This window comes from Gossypium hirsutum, chromosome A02 (genome assembly GCF_007990345.1).
Source record: "Gossypium hirsutum isolate 1008001.06 chromosome A02, Gossypium_hirsutum_v2.1, whole genome shotgun sequence".
In the NCBI taxonomy this organism is placed as follows: domain Eukaryota; kingdom Viridiplantae; phylum Streptophyta; class Magnoliopsida; order Malvales; family Malvaceae; genus Gossypium; species Gossypium hirsutum.
The window spans coordinates 43,407,321-43,424,884 of record NC_053425.1 but is presented as its reverse complement, the minus strand read 5'-3'; the positions used below and the strand labels follow the sequence as shown (position 1 = coordinate 43,424,884).

Genomic DNA, 17,564 nt, shown 5'->3' with positions numbered 1-17,564 from the left:
GATTGATGACCTATTTGATCAATTGAAGGGAGCCACTATATTTTCAAAGATAGACTTAAGTTCTGACTACTATCAGTTGCGGGTTAAAGAGTCAGATGTGCCTAAGATTGCCTTCAGAATGAGGTATGGCCACTACGAATTTCTAGTTATGTCATTTGGATTAACGAATGCTCCTGTCATGTTTATGGATTTAATAAACCGAATATTTTAGCCATATTTAGATAAGTTTGTTGTGGTGTTCATCGATGATATTTTGATTTATTAAAAAGATGAAGCAGAGCATGCCGAGCACTTGAGAACTATTTTGTAGACTTTGAGGGACAAATAGTTGTATGTCAAGTTCAGTAAAAGCAAATTTTAGCTTCGTGAAGTTGGGTTTTTAGGACACATTGTTACGAGAGACGGTATTAGAGTTGACCCGTGTAAGATTTCAGCTATTATTGACTAGAAACCGCCGAAGAATGTGACAGAGGTTAGAAGCTTTTTAGGCTTGGCCGGTTATTACAGACGGTTTGTTAAAGGATTTTCGATGATTATCACTCCAATGATGAAGTTGTTACAAAAGGATGTTAAGTTCGAATCGACAGAGAAGTGCCAACAGAGTTTTGAGAAACTAAAAGCGTTGCTGACTGAAGCTCCAGTATTAGTTCAACCTGAGCTATGAAAGGAGTTCGTGATCTTTATTGATGCATCCTTGAATGGTTTGGGATGTGTGCTTATGCAAGAAGGCAAAGTGATAGCCTATGCATCTAGACAACTGAAATCGCATGAAAAGAATTACCCGACACATGATTTAGAACTAGCCGCCATTGTGTTCGCATTGAAGATTTGGAGACACCATTTGTATGGCGAGATATGCCGAATATTCACTGACCACAAGAGTTTGAAATACCTAATGACTCAAAAGGATTTAAATCTTAGGCAACAAAGATGGTTAGAGTTGATAAAAGATTATGAGTTAATAATCGACTATCATTCGGGAAAGGCAAATGTGGTCGCCGATGCCCTAAGTAGAAAATCTTTGTTTGCTTTGAGAGTCATGGATTTTCGGTTGGCTTTATCAGATGATGGTGCTGTCGTAGCAGATTTGAGAGCTAGGTCGATGTTTCTTCTAGAAATTTGTGAAGCTCAGAATAACGACAATGAATTGCAAGCTAAGAGGACTTACTGTGAGTCGGGTTCTGAATCTGATTTTTGGGTTAATTCTGATGGTTTCTTGATGTTCCAAGATAGATTTGTGTTCCTAAAGATACCGAGTTGATTCATAAAATTTTGTATGAGGCATACAATAGTCGTTTGTCAGTACACCCCGATAGTACAAAAATGTACAACGACTTGAAGAAAATATATTAGTGGAACAGTATGAAGAGAGATATGTCCGAGTTTGTTGCGAGATGCTTAATTTGTCAACAAGTAAATGCTAAGCACCAAGTACCTTCAGGATTACTACAGCCTATCATGGTTCCCGAGTGGAAATGAGATCGAATTACCATGGATTTTGTAACAGGCTTACCTTTGACACGGAGTAAGAAAGATATGGTGTGGGTCGTAGTTAATCGATTGATGAAGTAGGCTTACTTTATCTCGGTACGTATCGACTACTCGCTTGATAAATTGGCAGAGTTATATATTTCTGAAATTGTGAGACTTCACAGAATACCCTTATCGATCATATCGGATAGAGATCTGAGGTTTACCTCGAGGTTTTAGAAAATGTTGCAAGAAGCCTTGGGCACGAGATTGAATTTTAGTACTGCCTTTCATCCACAAACCAACGGCCAATCTGAGAGAGTGATTCAAACGTTGGAAGACATGTTGAGATGTTGTGTTCTAGAATTTTAAGGTAGTTGGGAAAAGTACTTACCCTTGGTTGAGTTTGCCTATAACAATAGTTTTCAGACAAGTTTAAAAATGGCACCCTATGAAGCGCTGTATGGCCGGAAGTGTCGAACTCCCTTGTATTAGACAAAACTCAAAGAAAATAAAATGCACGAGGTTGACTTGGTCAAGGAAACCGAGGACAAAGTAAAAGTAATTAAAGATTGTTTAAGAGCGGCATCGGATAGACAAAAGTCTTATACAGATTTGAAAAGAAAAAAAATTGAGTATCAAGTGGGCGATAAAGTATTTTTGAAAGTATCCCATGAAAAAAGGTTCTGAGATTCTGTAGGAAAGGCAAGTTGAGTCCTCGTTTCATAGGACCTTATGAAATCATCGAAAGGATAGGTTTGGTAGCTTATCAGTTGGCTTTACTGCCTGAGTTGGAGAAGATCCATGATGTATTTTACATGTCTATGTTGTGCAATTATAGATCGAACCCTTCACATATAATTTCAATGACAGAGGTTGAGATTCAACCGGACATGACTTACGGTGAAGAGCCAATCAAGATTTTGGCTCGGGAAGTCAAACAGTTGGGAAACAAGAATATCGCTTTAGTGAAAGTGTTATGGCATAGACATGGGTTAGAGGAGGCTACGTGGGAGCCCGAGGAGGCCATGAGAAACCAATATCCGCACTTGTTTACCGGTAAGATTTTAGGGGACGAAAATCCCTAAGGGGGAGAATTGTAACATCCCAAATTAGGGCCTAAACGGAAAAGTGATTTAAGGTCTACAAATTCGAAGTGGAAATATTCTTATCGATAATGTTTTAAGGTCTACTATGTGATTTAATAACTGTGTGAAAATATCAATGAGAAATTTACTGATAAGGTGTCCAATTGAGTTATTAGGACTAAATTGCAATAAGTGAAAAACATGTGTTTTAGTTTATTAACGGGGCTTAAATGTGATGGGATTTTAAATTTGAAGTCCTTATTTAGTAATTATACCATTATATGTCATTATGGACAAAAATGGACATAGGAGGGATAAAATCTCAAAGTTTCAATAGACGGGCATTTTGGTCCATTAGTTATTAAAAGAATTAAAAGGTAAAAATAGTAAAAAATTATGTCCATCTTCATCCTCCTTGGCCAAAATTTTTAAGAAGCCATAGCTAGGGTTTCTTTCATCTTTCAAGCTCAAAAGTAAATGCATTCTAGCCCCGTTTTTAATGTTCTTTATATTTTTGAAATCCTCGTAGCTCGATTTAGCTATTTCTACCCTTAATTTGAGCTAGGGTTCATGTTCAAAAATATACCCATGAATGACATGCTTGTGCTTTGATGTCTAATGGAAGAATATGGAGGTTTGAGATGTGATAAACAAACTTTGCTAGGTGGTTTTTGGTGGAATTAATAAAAAAGACCAAATTGTAAAAGCTGTAAAAATTATGTGTAAATGTGTGAATAAATAAAAATGTGGGTTCTTCTAAGAGAGAAAATGGTTCGGCTAGGCTTGAATAATGAGAAAAATGGGATACTTTTCATTTTACGAGCCTAGAGGCAATTTCGTAATTTTGTGAAACTTTAAGGGCAAAATTCTAGAGGCAATTTCGTAATTTTGTGAAACTTTAAGGGTAAATTTTTAATTTTTCCATAATGTGATGTTTGGACAGAATTGAATAATACATGTATTAAATGAGTTAAATGTTTTATTCTAGATCAAGAGGGACGAGGAATAGACCTTGACCGAGGAAAAGGCAAGGTTGTGGATTAAATCGCAATTTGTCACATTTTGCACCGAGGTAAGTTGTGTGTAAGTAATTTAACAATTTTATTATCATGCGCTTAATAATTGATGTTCTATGATATATGTATGAATGCCCTAATGAAATTGTCTTCTGACAATTTAATGAAAGTTTGGTGATAGCTTTATATCTCGGAAGTCTCGGGTGACCCTGAGGAATGCTTAAGATTCGGATATCAGGACACCACGATTAATGAGATCCTGGGTAAGACCATGTCTGGGACATGGCATCGGCATCCGATATGAGAGCCAGTGTAAGACTATGTCTAATACATGGCATCGGCTTTGACATGAGAGCCAGTGTAAGACCCTGTCTAGGACATGGCATCGGCGTTGATATGTGTGCCAGTGTAAGACCATATCTAGGATATGGCATCAGCATCGGTATGTGATTTCAAGTAAGACCATATTTGGGATATGGCGTTGATATGAGATTTCGTGTAAGACTATGTCTGGGACATGGCATCGGTGTGAGGTCTCGTGTAAGACCATGTTTGGGACATGGCATCGACACCAACATGAGACTTCATATAAGACCATATCTGGGAAATGACATCGATATGTAGACCCATGTAAGACCATGTCGGGGACATGGCTTTGGCATTCTATTTGGTGTATGATGATTCCGAACATTCTTTAGTATTCCAGGTAATTTAACGGGCCATTCAAGATTATGATTAAGAAGTGGGGTAGAATGAGTAAGAATGTATGGTATAGGTATGTACGTAAACCTCATGAGTATTGGGCTTGATTCATGTTTGGAAATTTCATGAGGGTATGAAAGAGTAAGATAAGCATGAAGTTCAAAGACATTTATTATTAATTATCAATATGTTCATTATGTGTAATATGATAATGTAGTGGTAATTGATAGCATGTTTATTCCGTGAGTTTCATGATCTATGTTGTTTATTATTTGGACACGACTTACTAAGCTATATGCTTACCTCTCTCTTTTTCCCTTTTTTTCTTTTAGCATTGTCAAGCTAGCTCGGGGATCGTGAACATCGGAGCTCGAGTCACACTATCAACAAATCTTTTGGGGTATAATAGGTTTATTACATTTAAGTATGACATGTATAGGGGACTTATTATTTTGTTATATGTGTCATATTTGTTAGCCAAAGTAATGGCTCGTTTTGGTATATTATTCCATTTTGTATATGGCCATGAAATATGACTCATATTGATTATTGGGTTGAAATCCCTAAATATTGATACATGCATGAGATGTGTTATTACCCTTGTGGTGTGTGCCAAATTGGTTGTAAATAATGATTAACAAAATGTGGAATTTATGCTTGATGGATAAATGATGTCAATTGGCATGGTCACTATAGTTATAAAGGTAAAGAAATGGATTGAATGAACTTAACAAGTCATGGAGTCCCAATTAGGTATACGTGATATGAATTTATCATCCACGAGTTTAAGCTATGGATTTCTAAGTAACCCCGTTATGCCATAATAATCACCATTGACATATAAGTGTGAGTAAGTGTTGTTAAGGGTGACAAGAGGGCTTGGAAAATAGCCTCAAAGTTGTCCATACGGGTAGACACACTGGCATGTGTCTAGGCCATGTGTGACACACGGTTGGCCTATTGGCGTGTCGTCTAGCCATGTGTCCCTTGCACCCTAGTTTTACAAGTTAGTGTGCATGGTAGTAAACACACGGGCAGAGACACGACCTTGTGTCTCAGCCGTGTAGAGGACACAACCCCAGGACATGGGCGTGTGCCCAGGCCGTGTGAAGTCTACACCTTAAATGCGAAAATTAAATTCACTACACAGCCTGACACACAAGCGTGTGACTTGGCCGTGTGATCCTTAATTGATGCTGACGTCATAAACAGAGAGTTACACAGCCTGGAGACACGGGCGTGTCTGGGACACACGGGCGTGTCCCTGTGCCCACACGAGCGTGTGACTCTGTTTTATGAAAAAAATTTCTAAAGTTCACGATATGGTCCCGAACCACCCCTCGATATATGATTTGGGCCTTGTAGGCCCGTAATAGGGACGAGTTGCATGTGTATGTACAGTTTGTATTGCAAAGAAATTTTATGGCTCGGTTCTATGTGTATGTTTATGTTTTAGTTCGATAATGCCCTGTATCCATCCTGGCGTTAGACACAGGTAAGGGGTGTTACACATTTCTCATCAAATCATACATCTTAGTACTCATTTTAAAAACTTTGCAAATAAGTTCTTTTTAGTCATTTTCACTATAAAACACTTAGTAAAAGATGTTTATCACACCTCAAACATTCATATTCTTCCATTAAACATCAAAACACATGCATGTCATACATGGGTCAAATTTCAAATATGAACCCTACTTCAAAATATGGCTAGAAATAGGCAAATCGGGTTATGAGGGTTTAAAAAACGTAAAGAGCATTAAAAACGGGGCTAGGATGCACTCACTATGGAGCTTGGAAGCTTGAATAAAACCCTAGCCATGGTGTCTATGGCATATTCGACCAAGGGAGGTAGAAGATGGACAAATTTTTTAGTTTGTTTTCCCTTTTTATTGTTTTGATTACTAAATGACCAAAATGCCCCTAACTTAAAAATATTCTATTTCACCCATTTCGTGTCCTTTTTTGTCCAAAAAATTAACCAATGGTCTAATTACCATTTAAGGAGCTCCAATTTAAAATTTCATAGCAATTTGATACGTCTAGCTTATAGAACTCAAGTTTTTCACTTTTTATAATTTAGTCCTTTTGACTAAATTGAGTGCCCAAACGTCGAAATTTTCAAGCGAGATTTGCATGAAATCATTTCGTGAAATTGTAGACCAAAAAAATATAATAAAAATAAATTTCCTTACGTCGAATTTGTAGCCCCGAAACCACTGTTCCGACTTGACCCAAAATTGGGCTGTTACATCAAGACTAGAGGTGCTAATGGGCCAGGTCCAACAAAAAATTTAGGCCTGTTTGCTAGGACCGAGCCTGAATCAACCCGAAAAAATAGACCTAAAATTTTGCCCAATCCCGGCCAGGATAAAAATGCTAAAACCCGGGTTTTGCCCGGCCCACTTGTATTAATTTTGTTTATATTATTTTTATATAATTTTTAAATAAATATATAAGAGATAAAAATACTAAAAACATTGAAATAAATATTTCCTAACAAATTGAGAATAAAATTTAAAAAAATATGTATACTTAAATAACACTAAGATAAATGCAACTTAACAAGTAAATGCCTCTAAAATAATAATAAAATTAACAATAAAACAAGTGTTATACAATATTTAAATAATAACAACAAATAATTAATAACATAATAGTGAAATAGTAACAAAATAGGGAAAAATAACAAGAAAATAATATTAAAACAACAAAAAAATAAGAGTTTTTTTTGTCATTTTGTGAATTTGGGCCGGGCCCAAGCAAAAAATCCTTACCTAAGGCCTGACTCATTTTTTAAACGGGTTTTATTTTTTTGTCCAAACCCATTTTTGGACCTATAATTTTACTTAAACCTCCCACTTTTCATACGGACCTTCGAGCCAAGTTGGATGGCTTGACTCATGAATAGGTCTAGTCAAGACCCAAGAGAGAACAAGAATTGAATATTAAAAAGAATTACAATAATAAACGAAATGTCCACAAATGCTAATTCTATTTTTAAAAAAATTACCTAAAAAGACGTAAAGGATTTGGTTTGCGAAATTTTAAATTAAATTACAAAACATAAAAAATTTAATCCAACTTTAATTTTTATTTAAATATGTAAATTTTAAAACTTAAAAAATTAAAAAACCATAAAATTCACTCAAGCACTTTTCCATGGAAAAAAAAATTATGAAGAGAAAAAAGAGTTGACAACTATGATAAAAAAATTTAAAATAAAAATAACGATAACTATGTTTTTAACCCTTAGATAAAAAAAATTAAATTTAAACCAATTTAATTTATTTCATTAAAATAAAGAGCACAATACTTTTTTTTTCTTAATAAAGAGCACAATACAAGTTTTAGAGTGAAAAAAGATTCAAAACTTTTAAAATGAAATGCTTAGTCCTATGATATACTTGAAATTTACCTCACTTTTCATTTGATATGCTTGAGCTTTTGTTATCAATTAAGAAAAAAAATCAAAATTTTAAGAGTGAAATGCTCTGTAATTTTTTTAGAGAAGACAAATATGAAATAATCAAATTATTTAATGTTAATAACTTTAATCTCTTGTTTTTCATTTCTATTATAAATTTCTTTTTCTTCAAAAAGAAACTAAATATGAATGAAAGAGAAAATTGAAAATTTTTGAACCTAAAATCATGGTGAAAAGTAAAAAAAGGAAAGATTAGGTGTTGTGGTTTTTTTATTTTAATAAATTAGATTAAATTCTAAATGGAAGGTTTAGATTATTCATTTTAATTCTCTTTGATTCTCATTTTAAAGTTGCTGCTACAAAAATAACTTCTTATACATTTGTTGAATGAGGAAAGACTTAATATCTTTTTCTAACTTGTACGAATAAAATTATATTTATAAAGAAATATAAAATTGAAGCTTCGAAGGTGATGGTATCTTATTCAATTCATATAAAATACAGTCAATGGCAGTAGTAACGGTGGAGTTCTGGGTTCACCTCTGGGATCGTTGAGATACTAAATTCGAGTCTCATATTACACACAAGTTGTGGGTTATCCCAGTTAGTTTGCCTTTCAAAGACAAAAAATGTCCCATGGAAACTCTCAAATGAGTGGTGGAGATGGATATCCAGTCGAGGTCGTGCGATTATGCAGGGAAAATAGCCGAAGTCGCGCGAACCCGCCGACTAAATCTACAGTGAACTGATGCCAGCAATGCTAACATTGAGAGGCAATGGTAGTGTATAAAGTGAAGCCGGGGAATATGCACTCTTTTTTTTTTCATCTTCTAAAATTCATATCATCAATTTCTTTTTTTCTTCATTTTGTTCTTATCTAGAGGCCTTGATCCGGCAGAAATGGAGGGTACAATGGAGACTAAGGCCAAAACCCTACCCAAACGACGCGGTACCAAATCTGGGAAACAGAAAACTCAAGCTGAGAAGGAAAGCCATAATGAGAGCTGTAGACGGTCTCGACTGAAAATGAAAGTACAGTAATTAATTAACCTATCATCAATTTCTTTTTTTCCCTTCATTTATCTCTTTAATCAGTTAAATAATTAATCCTTGTTTCGTGTCTTTTATAACTAAAGACGATGCATAAGGACCGAGATCAAGAGTTCTTAAAGTTGCAAGCTGATCACAAGACGATCAAAACTGAGCTGCAGTACCAAGCTAAAAAGGGGATCGAGTGCAATGAAAAGCTCCAATCTTTGGAAGAGGATAACCAAATACTCAGTATAGACCTTCACACTATGGTTCACCACTGCCCATTCTTCTCTCTTTTTACACTAATATGGTTTCATTACAGTAATAAAACTTAGCTTAAACAATCATAAATTAGTTTGAATCATATAGTTGGTCTTGGATATACCATATATGAGGATTATTTTGGATCATGGAAACCTTCAAGTCTCCTAAAACTTCCTAAATTACTAGGAAGAATAATGATTTGTGCTTTTCCCATAAGCATAATAAAACCCTTTTTGTTGTTATGATAATTGTGTTTTTCAGAAAGAAGAGTTGGAATGGACGAGGCAAATCGCCGTTGCATTGATGGCCTTCCATGTACGGAAATTTGTTTAGTATTAACCTTTTCTCTGTCGCTTATAAATTTTGTTAAAAATCTATTTTTGATAAATCCATGGTATTTTTTTATTCAGATGAATAATACATTTCTCTTCGATTGCAGGGGCATAACTTTACTTCTTTTGACCAGGTATTCTAACTACGGTGTATAGAATAATTTCCGATTATCCCATCTTCTTCTATTGAGTGCTGAACTCAATTCTTTGTTGCAGGCCGTAGAATGGTTTGCGTCGCAGAATTATGCGGGAGATGGTCAAGTTTCAAGAGCTTCTGGAACTGGTTTACAGAATGTTAACGGGTTGGTGGGATCAATACCGGTTCCGACGATCAACTTTCAACCTTCCATGGTTAACTTTGATCAGCAAATGTATTTTGGTAATTATATAATCCATGAGCCACGCCTTGATTACATCGCTCGGTGTTTGTATTAATAGACTTGTAACATGTTCGCAGGCCAGGACAACGCCAACATTGCTGCCTTTATTGCTGCTGCTCCCGCATATACTGCTGATCATGCTGCCTCCTCTGCTGCAGGTTTGCATTCATCAGCATATATTTGGTTCAGCTCATTCACTTCTCACTCTTGTTCCCCAACAGTTGACATATTAAAGTTTTTTTTTTTTTTTGTGTTGGTGAATTTTACTCTCGATTAAAGGTCTTGTCAAGTCTTTCTAAATTTACTTGTTAATTTAGGAGTTTGTGAAGAACTGAGAGAATTCTTCAAGTAGTTTCATTAACTTAGCTTGTAATACATCAGGTTTAAGTGTTTATATTGTGTTTTGTAGTTGTCACTTTGATTTATCTTGTTCATTGTATTTTCTTTAATTCCCCCTCCATTGGGCAAATAAATTACATCTTTTTTTTTTTGTTTTTTTTTTTGGTCTTTTATGTTGGTTAATTTCACTAATCAAGGTAATCATCATATTGGTTATTGTTACATCATATTGGTTCATCTTGTTTATTGCTTCTTTGTTAGTTAATTTTACCCTTAAATCTACTTACCCTCTTTATTTTTTGGTTAATAATTTACGAGTTTCGACTATTACTGGCTCCTCGTCAGGTGCAAATCCTACTCTGGTGTTTGGTTCCACAAATAATAATGAGAAAGATGATGATCTTTTCAGCTTTGTTAAATTCCATCTTCAGAGTTAGTTTGGAGATGATGCCGTGTTTCCTTCTATTGCTGGTTGCTGCCTTTTTATGTTGATGGTGAGTTTGTTTATGTTGTAAGAGATGCTTGATTATTCAATTCCAATTTACCAGATGTACTATCAAGTCATCTTCGTCTTGATGATTAAGTCGACAATGAATTGTATGGTTAATTATCAATTTTCATTCATATTTGGTTCAAGTCAAACTCGATTTAAATTTGCATGCCATAGGGGTTAAAAAGGAAGAGAAAATCGAAAAATGTGACCCAATCCCATTCTTCTTAGACCTCTGGACCCTTTATTTCATTTAGTTAAGTTGTTAGTATAAATCCTAAACCTTGATGTCTAGTTATTTTGTTATATTTGGTGAATTGGGTTTATTTTCATGATTACTATTTTTAATAAAGGTAGTTAATATCATATTTGTAGATACATTGCTTTTTTATTGGAATTGGCACGCATCGATGTTAGTCTGTTTCAGTATTTTGTTTCAAGTTTATCAATATTTTAAAAATTATTTACGCTTTGTTCACTCTTTGGTCCCTGAACTATACTCATTTTCCCAAATCAGTACCTAAATTATAATTTTGTTACACTTTTTGGCCCTTATTGTTAACAGTGTTAAAAAAACAATCAATCAAAACACACCACATGTCCTTGTTTACTGCTAACGTGAACGATACCATGGCCATTGACCGCATTGACCATGCGTTGATTACATTGACCAGACCAAAAAAATTATAAAAAAAATTATTAAAAATCATAAAAAATATATTTAAAAATTATAGAAAAATTGCAAATTATTAAAATATTAAATTTTTTTAAAAATATTAAATATAGTAAATAATTATTAAATATAGTTTAAAATATTTTAAAATTATAAAAATTTATTAAAAAATATAAACCATTATTTAAAAATTTCAAAAAATTATTAAAAATTATAAAAATTATTTAAAAATTGTGAATTTAGTGGCATTTAATCGAAAATTCACAATTTTTGAATAATTTTTACAATTTTTTTAATCGAATCATATGTTGATACTATTTCGAGATTGCAAATTTGAAAACAGTAATGCCCAAATAAATCAAGACAAAAAAGTAGATGACAACATAGAAATCGCCTTGTATTCTTTTGGAATTTGTAGAGAAAATTGAAGAAGAAAAACTTATTTTGTTAATTATTTACAAATTTTTAATATTTTTTATAGTTTTTAATAATTTTTAAAAAATTAAATAATATTTATTGTTTTTATAATAATACTTTTTCTCAATAGTGTCAGAAATGATGATTTTGAAACCCTAATAATCTTTACGAGGTTAATATAAAAGTTAATTAAAATAGGGTCCCTTAATTTTGTCAAATGGATGTAAAAAATATTTGATGCAACACTCACAATATGGCAGTGTTATCAGATGTAGTCGCGCGCTGGAAAAGTGGCCAATGTTGTGGAGAAAATAGATGGAGATGGCTACCAACGTTAAAATGAAACCTTCAGCTGTCTATAAGGTGAAACACATGGGGTCACATTTTACCATTCATTTTCCAGAAGAAACATGGGCGCTTTACAATGAACACAGAGGCCAAACAAAGAGGTACCAAATCAGGGAAACAGCAAAGTCAAGCTGACAGGGCTAAACATGCCGATATTTATTTATTTTTTTGACTACCAACCAAAAGCCCAATGTTAAAAGCTCAAAGCTAATTAAAATCAATTAAAACAAAATCAAAGTCCCAAGAATTTTGAAATTAAAAAGTAATAGTTCTGAATCAAATTTAGGTTGATAATAACAATACAAAAATTTCTAATTAAATAATCAAACATCTCTTTCAACATATTCTAACATATTATTTTACACCCAAATTACAAAAATTATTAATTATAAGAGGATGACAAAGCCTCAACAGTAATACAATTAGTGCAACTCGATCCCAAATCATACTTAAAATAATAAAAATACTGACTATTAAATCAACACGGGATCAATTAAATGGTAAAATATTAAAAACTCAAAGCAAACATTAATTAAAGATATTAAAAAAAAAAATAAACAAAGAAATTGATGATGGCTACTTTTTCTTCTTAAAATAAGACAAGATTTTATAAAATTTATGTACAATTCCAGTGTTAATTGGTTACCAATTTCAGTGTTAACTTTTCAAAAAAAAAGACAAAAAATTATATAAAAGTGTTTTTATCTTTCGCGAAAAAAAAAACACTTTTTAACTCTCACAGTGTTGATGTTGATAGGCTACTTAAACATGCCTTTAAATAGTGTGAACACATTAGTAGAAATTAAAGTTATACATCAATCATTATATTTATGATTTCTTAACACTTTTAAATTACCATTTTTAAATGTTTTTTGTCATCTTATAAAATGTTTTAATTTATATAATTAACTCGTGTATCCAACGGGCAAAAAAAAATTAGTTTATGATGTTTTAAGCTTATTATTTAAAAAGTTAAAACATCCACTAAATTTTATTACTTTTCACAAATTTAAAATTTAATTGTTGTATTTTTATTTTTAATAATTTAGTTATTTTACATTTTATATTTTTAAATTTAAATTCAATTGTTAGTACTATTAAAATTAATTTGTTAAATTTAGATTCATTACAACATCATTTTTTTAGTTATCAAATGAGTTTTTTTATTTCAAAATACCATATTAATAAATTTAATAAAAAATAATATTTTAATAATTAAATTTAAATTTTAAAATCTAAAAAACAATGAGATTAATTTCTTAAAAATAAAAGCATAAAGACTTAAATTTAAATTTACTAAGAATAGAGGCATATTTTAACATCATCTTCATTATTATGGAACCATATTAGTCTTTGTACTAAAGACAAATGAAACCATATTAGCTTTAAAGGACAGAGAAATTGGGAGTGCAAAATTTGTGCCAGATATCATATTCTCTTAAGTTATACGAGGTCAAACTCCATTTTAGGAGAAAGTATTATATGGAATATGGATATTATTTTTTTTAATAATTTTATGTTACATCAATAATTTTATCTTGAATATCAGAATTTTAATTTAGATTTGATTTTATTTAAAATAAAAATATTAAAATTCAATATAAAAATATTGATAGTACATAAAACTATTAAAAAAAATATAGATATCATAAATTCACTTTTTCCTACAATTCTTTTCCCAATTATGGACGTCGGTTAAGAAAACACCAAGCAAACATTAATTAAATTAAAATTTGGCCAGATAACCTATCGCCTTCAACCTCACACTTGACTTATTTTTCCCACTCTAAGATTCCATAGTCTTATCTGAAGTAGTCGCGCGCGGGAAAAGGTAGAATTAAGATGGCCGCCAATGTTAGAATGGAACCTTCAGCTGTCTATAAGGTGAAGCACATGAGGCCACATTTTACCATTCGTTTTCCAGAGGAGTTGATTTGAAGAAAACTATGCGCTTTTCCAATGAATACAGAGGCCAAACAAAGAGGTACCAAATCTGAGAAGGAGAGAAGGGCTAGACATGCTGCAATCTGTAGAGAGTCTCGACAGAGAATCAAAGTACATTGATATTAAGCCATCATCAATTACTTTGTTTATTTTTTTGAAGTCTTTAATTAATGTTTGCTTGGTGTTTTTATAACTAAGACGAAGCGTGAGCAACTTGAACGAGAGATCCCAATGTTGAAGACTGAATCCCGGAATATGAAAATGGAGTTTGAGAATTACAAATCTAGCACAGAGCTTGAGCTCCAACAACTTAGGAGAACTATTGTGGAACAGGTTTTGCACTCCCTATTTCTCTCTCCTTTAAACCTAATATGGTTTTTGCGAAGGTTAAACGACAACATTGTGCTCTTTTGAAAAGTTGAAAAACATCATCTCTGTTCCAACACAACAATGGAATACTGAAATTAGCAAACAATTAACAGTGGAACTATACATAAATTTCATAAAATTTATTTATCACGATCTTGGATATACTATATATGAGGATTATTTTGGATCATGGAAACCTTTAGCTCTCCTAAAACTTCCTAAATTACTAGGAAGAATAATGATTTATGCTTTTTTTTTCGCAAGCATTAGCATTTTTGTTTATATGATAATTGTGTTTTTCAGAAAGCAAGCGAGGAATTGATGAAGCAACTCTTCATTCATTTGATGGCATACCATGTACGGAAATTTGTATAGTATTAACCGTTTCTCTCTTTTTCTTACAAAAGATCTGCTGCTTATACCCAACATTTGGTCAAATCCATGTTATATTTTATTCAAAGAGATGAAGATGAATAATGTATTTCTCTTCGATTGCAGGGGCATAACTTTGGTTCTTTTGACCAGGTATTCTCTAATTACGTTGTATATGATAATTTCCGATTATCCCATCTTCATCAATTGAGTGCTGAACTCAATTCTTTGTTGCAGGCAGTAAAATGGTTTGCATCGCAGAATTATGCGGGAGGTGGTCAAGTTTCAAGAGCCTCTGGAACTGGTTTACAGAATGTTAATAGATTGGTGGGATCAGTACCGGTTCCAACAATCGACTTTCAAGCTTCGATGGTTGATTGTGATCAGCAAATGTGTTTTGGTAATTATATAACCCTTGAGCCACGCCTTGATTACATTGCTTGGTATTTTGTATTAATAGACTTGTAACATGTTCCCAGGCCAGGACTATACCAACGTTGCTGCCTCTACTGCTGCTGGTCCCGCATATACTGCAAATCATGCTGTCTCCTCTGCTGCAGGTTTGCATTCATCAGCATAAATTTTGGTTCATCTCATTTACTTCTCACTCTTTTCCTCCAACAACTGGCATAGGATTTACATGTTTTTTATGGTATTAAAGTTTTTTTTTTTTTTTGGTTTTGTGTTGGTGAATTTTACTCTTGATTACAAGGTCTTCTCAAGCCTTTCTAATTTACTTGTTAATTTAGGAGTTTGTGAAGAACTGAGCGAGTTCTTCACGTAATTCATTAACTTAGCTTGTAATACCTCAGGTTTACAAAGATTGTAACTGAAAACTAGGCTAACTTACTAAACTGACTACTATTAACAACCTGTAACTGGCATTGTAGTTTGGATTAGTTCTGCTGCTGGCTCTTCCTTGGGTGCAAATCATAACTTGCCTGAGTATGGTGCCATGAACAATCACAATAACCTTTGCAACAGAGACCTTGCTGCGGGTAATAAATTGAGCATTTTGCATTTATTGCTTTGGTTTATCTTGATTATTGTATTTTCTTTAATTACCCCCTCCACTGGGCAAAGAAACTACATGTTTTTCTATTTTGGGGGGTCTTTTATGTTGGTTAATTTCAGTATTGATTACATGACAAGGTAATCATCATATTGGTTCTTGTTTGCATACATCATGTTGGTTCATCTTGTTTATTGCAATTGGTAACAAAATTTCATGTTTTTATCATGGTACAATAAAAAAAAATAGTATTGCTTCTTTGTTAGTTAATTTTACTCCTAAATTTACTTACTCTGCTTTATTTTATTTTATTTTTATTAATATTTAGGAGTTTCGACTATTACTGGCTCCTTGTCGGGGGCAAATCCTACTCTGGTGTTTGGTTCCATAAATAGTAATGAGAAAGATGATGATCTTTTCGACATTGTTAAATTCCATCTTCAGAGTTAGTTTGGAGATGGTCTCCATAAGACTCCATAGAAGCATAACATTAATCCATCTTAGGTCTCATCTTCGTGTTGTTTGAGATTATCGTGCCGTGTTTCCTTCTATTGCTGGTTGCTGCCTTTTTATGTTTATTGTATCTTTTAATTAAACTCAAGTTTGTTAATGTTGAAAGAGATGCTTGATTATTCAATTACCAATTTACCAAATGTACTATCAAGTCATCTTCGTCTACCCGACATTGAAATGCATGGTAATTGATTTTATAATTTTATATTATTTTTAATAAATTATAACATTTTAATATTTTTCATTTTTATAATTTTTAAAAATTTTACATTTTAAAAAATTAAAATTTCTAATTTTTTATATTTCTAGTGATATTTTTTTTAAAAAAATTATAATAAAATTTACCAAATTGTCATGTGACACAATCTTAATGTGTCATGTGGCGATGTTAACAACCATAAAGGACTTCCATAGAAAGTTGAGGTTCGAAGGTTTAAATGATATCTTAAATTTGATTGAGGGCTTAATTAAGTGTTGTTTTTTTATTGATGGTTGAATTAATTATTGAATTTTTTAGAGGAATTTTTATAAACCTATAAAAAAAAACCTTAAGTTTGTTGTAAGAATTAAAAGTTAGATTATAAAAAATTGGAAATTATTTTATATCATTATTTTTTGAAATTATAAAAAAATAAAATGACTCGAAAAGTATATATTCAGAATAAATCTAGATCAATAGTTGTTCAAATCTAAATGAATTTGGATAATTATTTGTAAAAATTTATTATGCATATTAAATAAAAAAATAAAAAGCAAGAAAATTTCAAAAAATTAAAAATTGAAAACTTTATACAATACAAGAATTTATTTTCAAAAACAATTCTTATATTATTATTTTTTAAATTATAAAAATATAAAATGATTTAAAAAATCAGAAAAAGTCAGATTCATTATGGACGTTAAATAAAAATAAAAATCCTAAATTTATAGTTTTAAAAAAAATGTTTTTTTTGTAAAATTATCAAATTCGAATACTACCATAAATATTAGTTAAATAAAAGTAAAGAGGAGGTTTGTGAACAGAAAAAGATAAAAAGGTGACTCACTGATTGTGCTGAAACTCGAGAATACTTCTAAATTCTGTATATTATTTGTAATTTAATGACAAAATTAATTCTCAAAACAAAAATAAAGGTTTGCGCGAAGAATTGAGAAAGTTACGGCGGCTGGCTGGCAATCATACTTGTGTTTAGTCAACCTTCCCTTGCTCCATAGAAAATGAAAGTAGTGTGAGATTTTAAATATAAAATTTAATTATTAAAATAAAAATTTGAAAATTTTAATCCAAAAATGTAAACTATGAGAATTTAATCAGTTGGAATTAGTTACTAACAAACTACATCATCTTATTCTTGGCATATGCTAGTTTTCTTTTT

The 17,564-nt window shown here is 32.1% G+C and overlaps 2 protein-coding genes across 5 annotated transcripts; both read left to right on the top strand.

Moving 5' to 3' along the window:
• The first annotated feature begins 8,160 nt into the window (after positions 1-8,160).
• Positions 8,161-10,686, top strand: LOC107951190 (uncharacterized). Of its 4 annotated transcripts, none has more exons than XM_041086326.1 (8): positions 8,162-8,482; positions 8,602-8,735; positions 8,840-9,004; positions 9,261-9,314; positions 9,439-9,465; positions 9,548-9,710; positions 9,789-9,869; positions 10,396-10,686. In XM_041086326.1, exons 1-8 carry the CDS (start codon positions 8,452-8,454, stop codon positions 10,485-10,487), a joined length of 747 nt encoding a protein of 248 aa, XP_040942260.1. In that variant the 5' UTR covers positions 8,162-8,451; the 3' UTR covers positions 10,488-10,686. The 4 variants fall into 4 exon arrangements, with proteins under 4 accessions (XP_016741623.1, XP_016741622.1, XP_040942260.1 ...); XM_016886135.2 differs by having other exon boundaries at positions 8,587-8,735; XM_016886134.2 differs by having other exon boundaries at positions 8,161-8,482; positions 9,789-10,538.
• Positions 10,687-13,713: 3,027 nt separating this feature from the next.
• Positions 13,714-16,315, top strand: LOC107952223 (uncharacterized). The gene is made up of 8 exons (XM_016887495.2): positions 13,714-14,033; positions 14,121-14,255; positions 14,595-14,648; positions 14,790-14,816; positions 14,901-15,063; positions 15,143-15,223; positions 15,554-15,661; positions 16,004-16,315. Exons 1-8 carry the CDS (start codon positions 13,938-13,940, stop codon positions 16,123-16,125), a joined length of 786 nt encoding a protein of 261 aa, XP_016742984.1. The 5' UTR covers positions 13,714-13,937; the 3' UTR covers positions 16,126-16,315.
• Positions 16,316-17,564: the final 1,249 nt, after the last annotated feature.

Bases quoted from the DNA above. Each gene is read 5' to 3' on its own strand.
- LOC107951190 (XM_016886133.2), top strand. From the start codon at position 8,452: ATGCCAGCAATGCTAACATTGAGAGGCAATG. The intron at 8,483-8,586 runs GTAGTGTATAAA...TCTTATCTAGAG, and splicing joins GCTAACATTGAGAGGCAATG to GCCTTGATCCGGCAGAAATG. The intron at 9,711-9,788 runs GTAATTATATAA...ACATGTTCGCAG, and splicing joins TGATCAGCAAATGTATTTTG to GCCAGGACAACGCCAACATT.
- LOC107952223 (XM_016887495.2), top strand. From the start codon at position 13,938: ATGAATACAGAGGCCAAACAAAGAGGTACCAAATCTGAGAAGGAGAGA. The intron at 14,034-14,120 runs GTACATTGATAT...TTTATAACTAAG, and splicing joins AGTCTCGACAGAGAATCAAA to ACGAAGCGTGAGCAACTTGA. The intron at 15,064-15,142 runs GTAATTATATAA...ACATGTTCCCAG, and splicing joins TGATCAGCAAATGTGTTTTG to GCCAGGACTATACCAACGTT.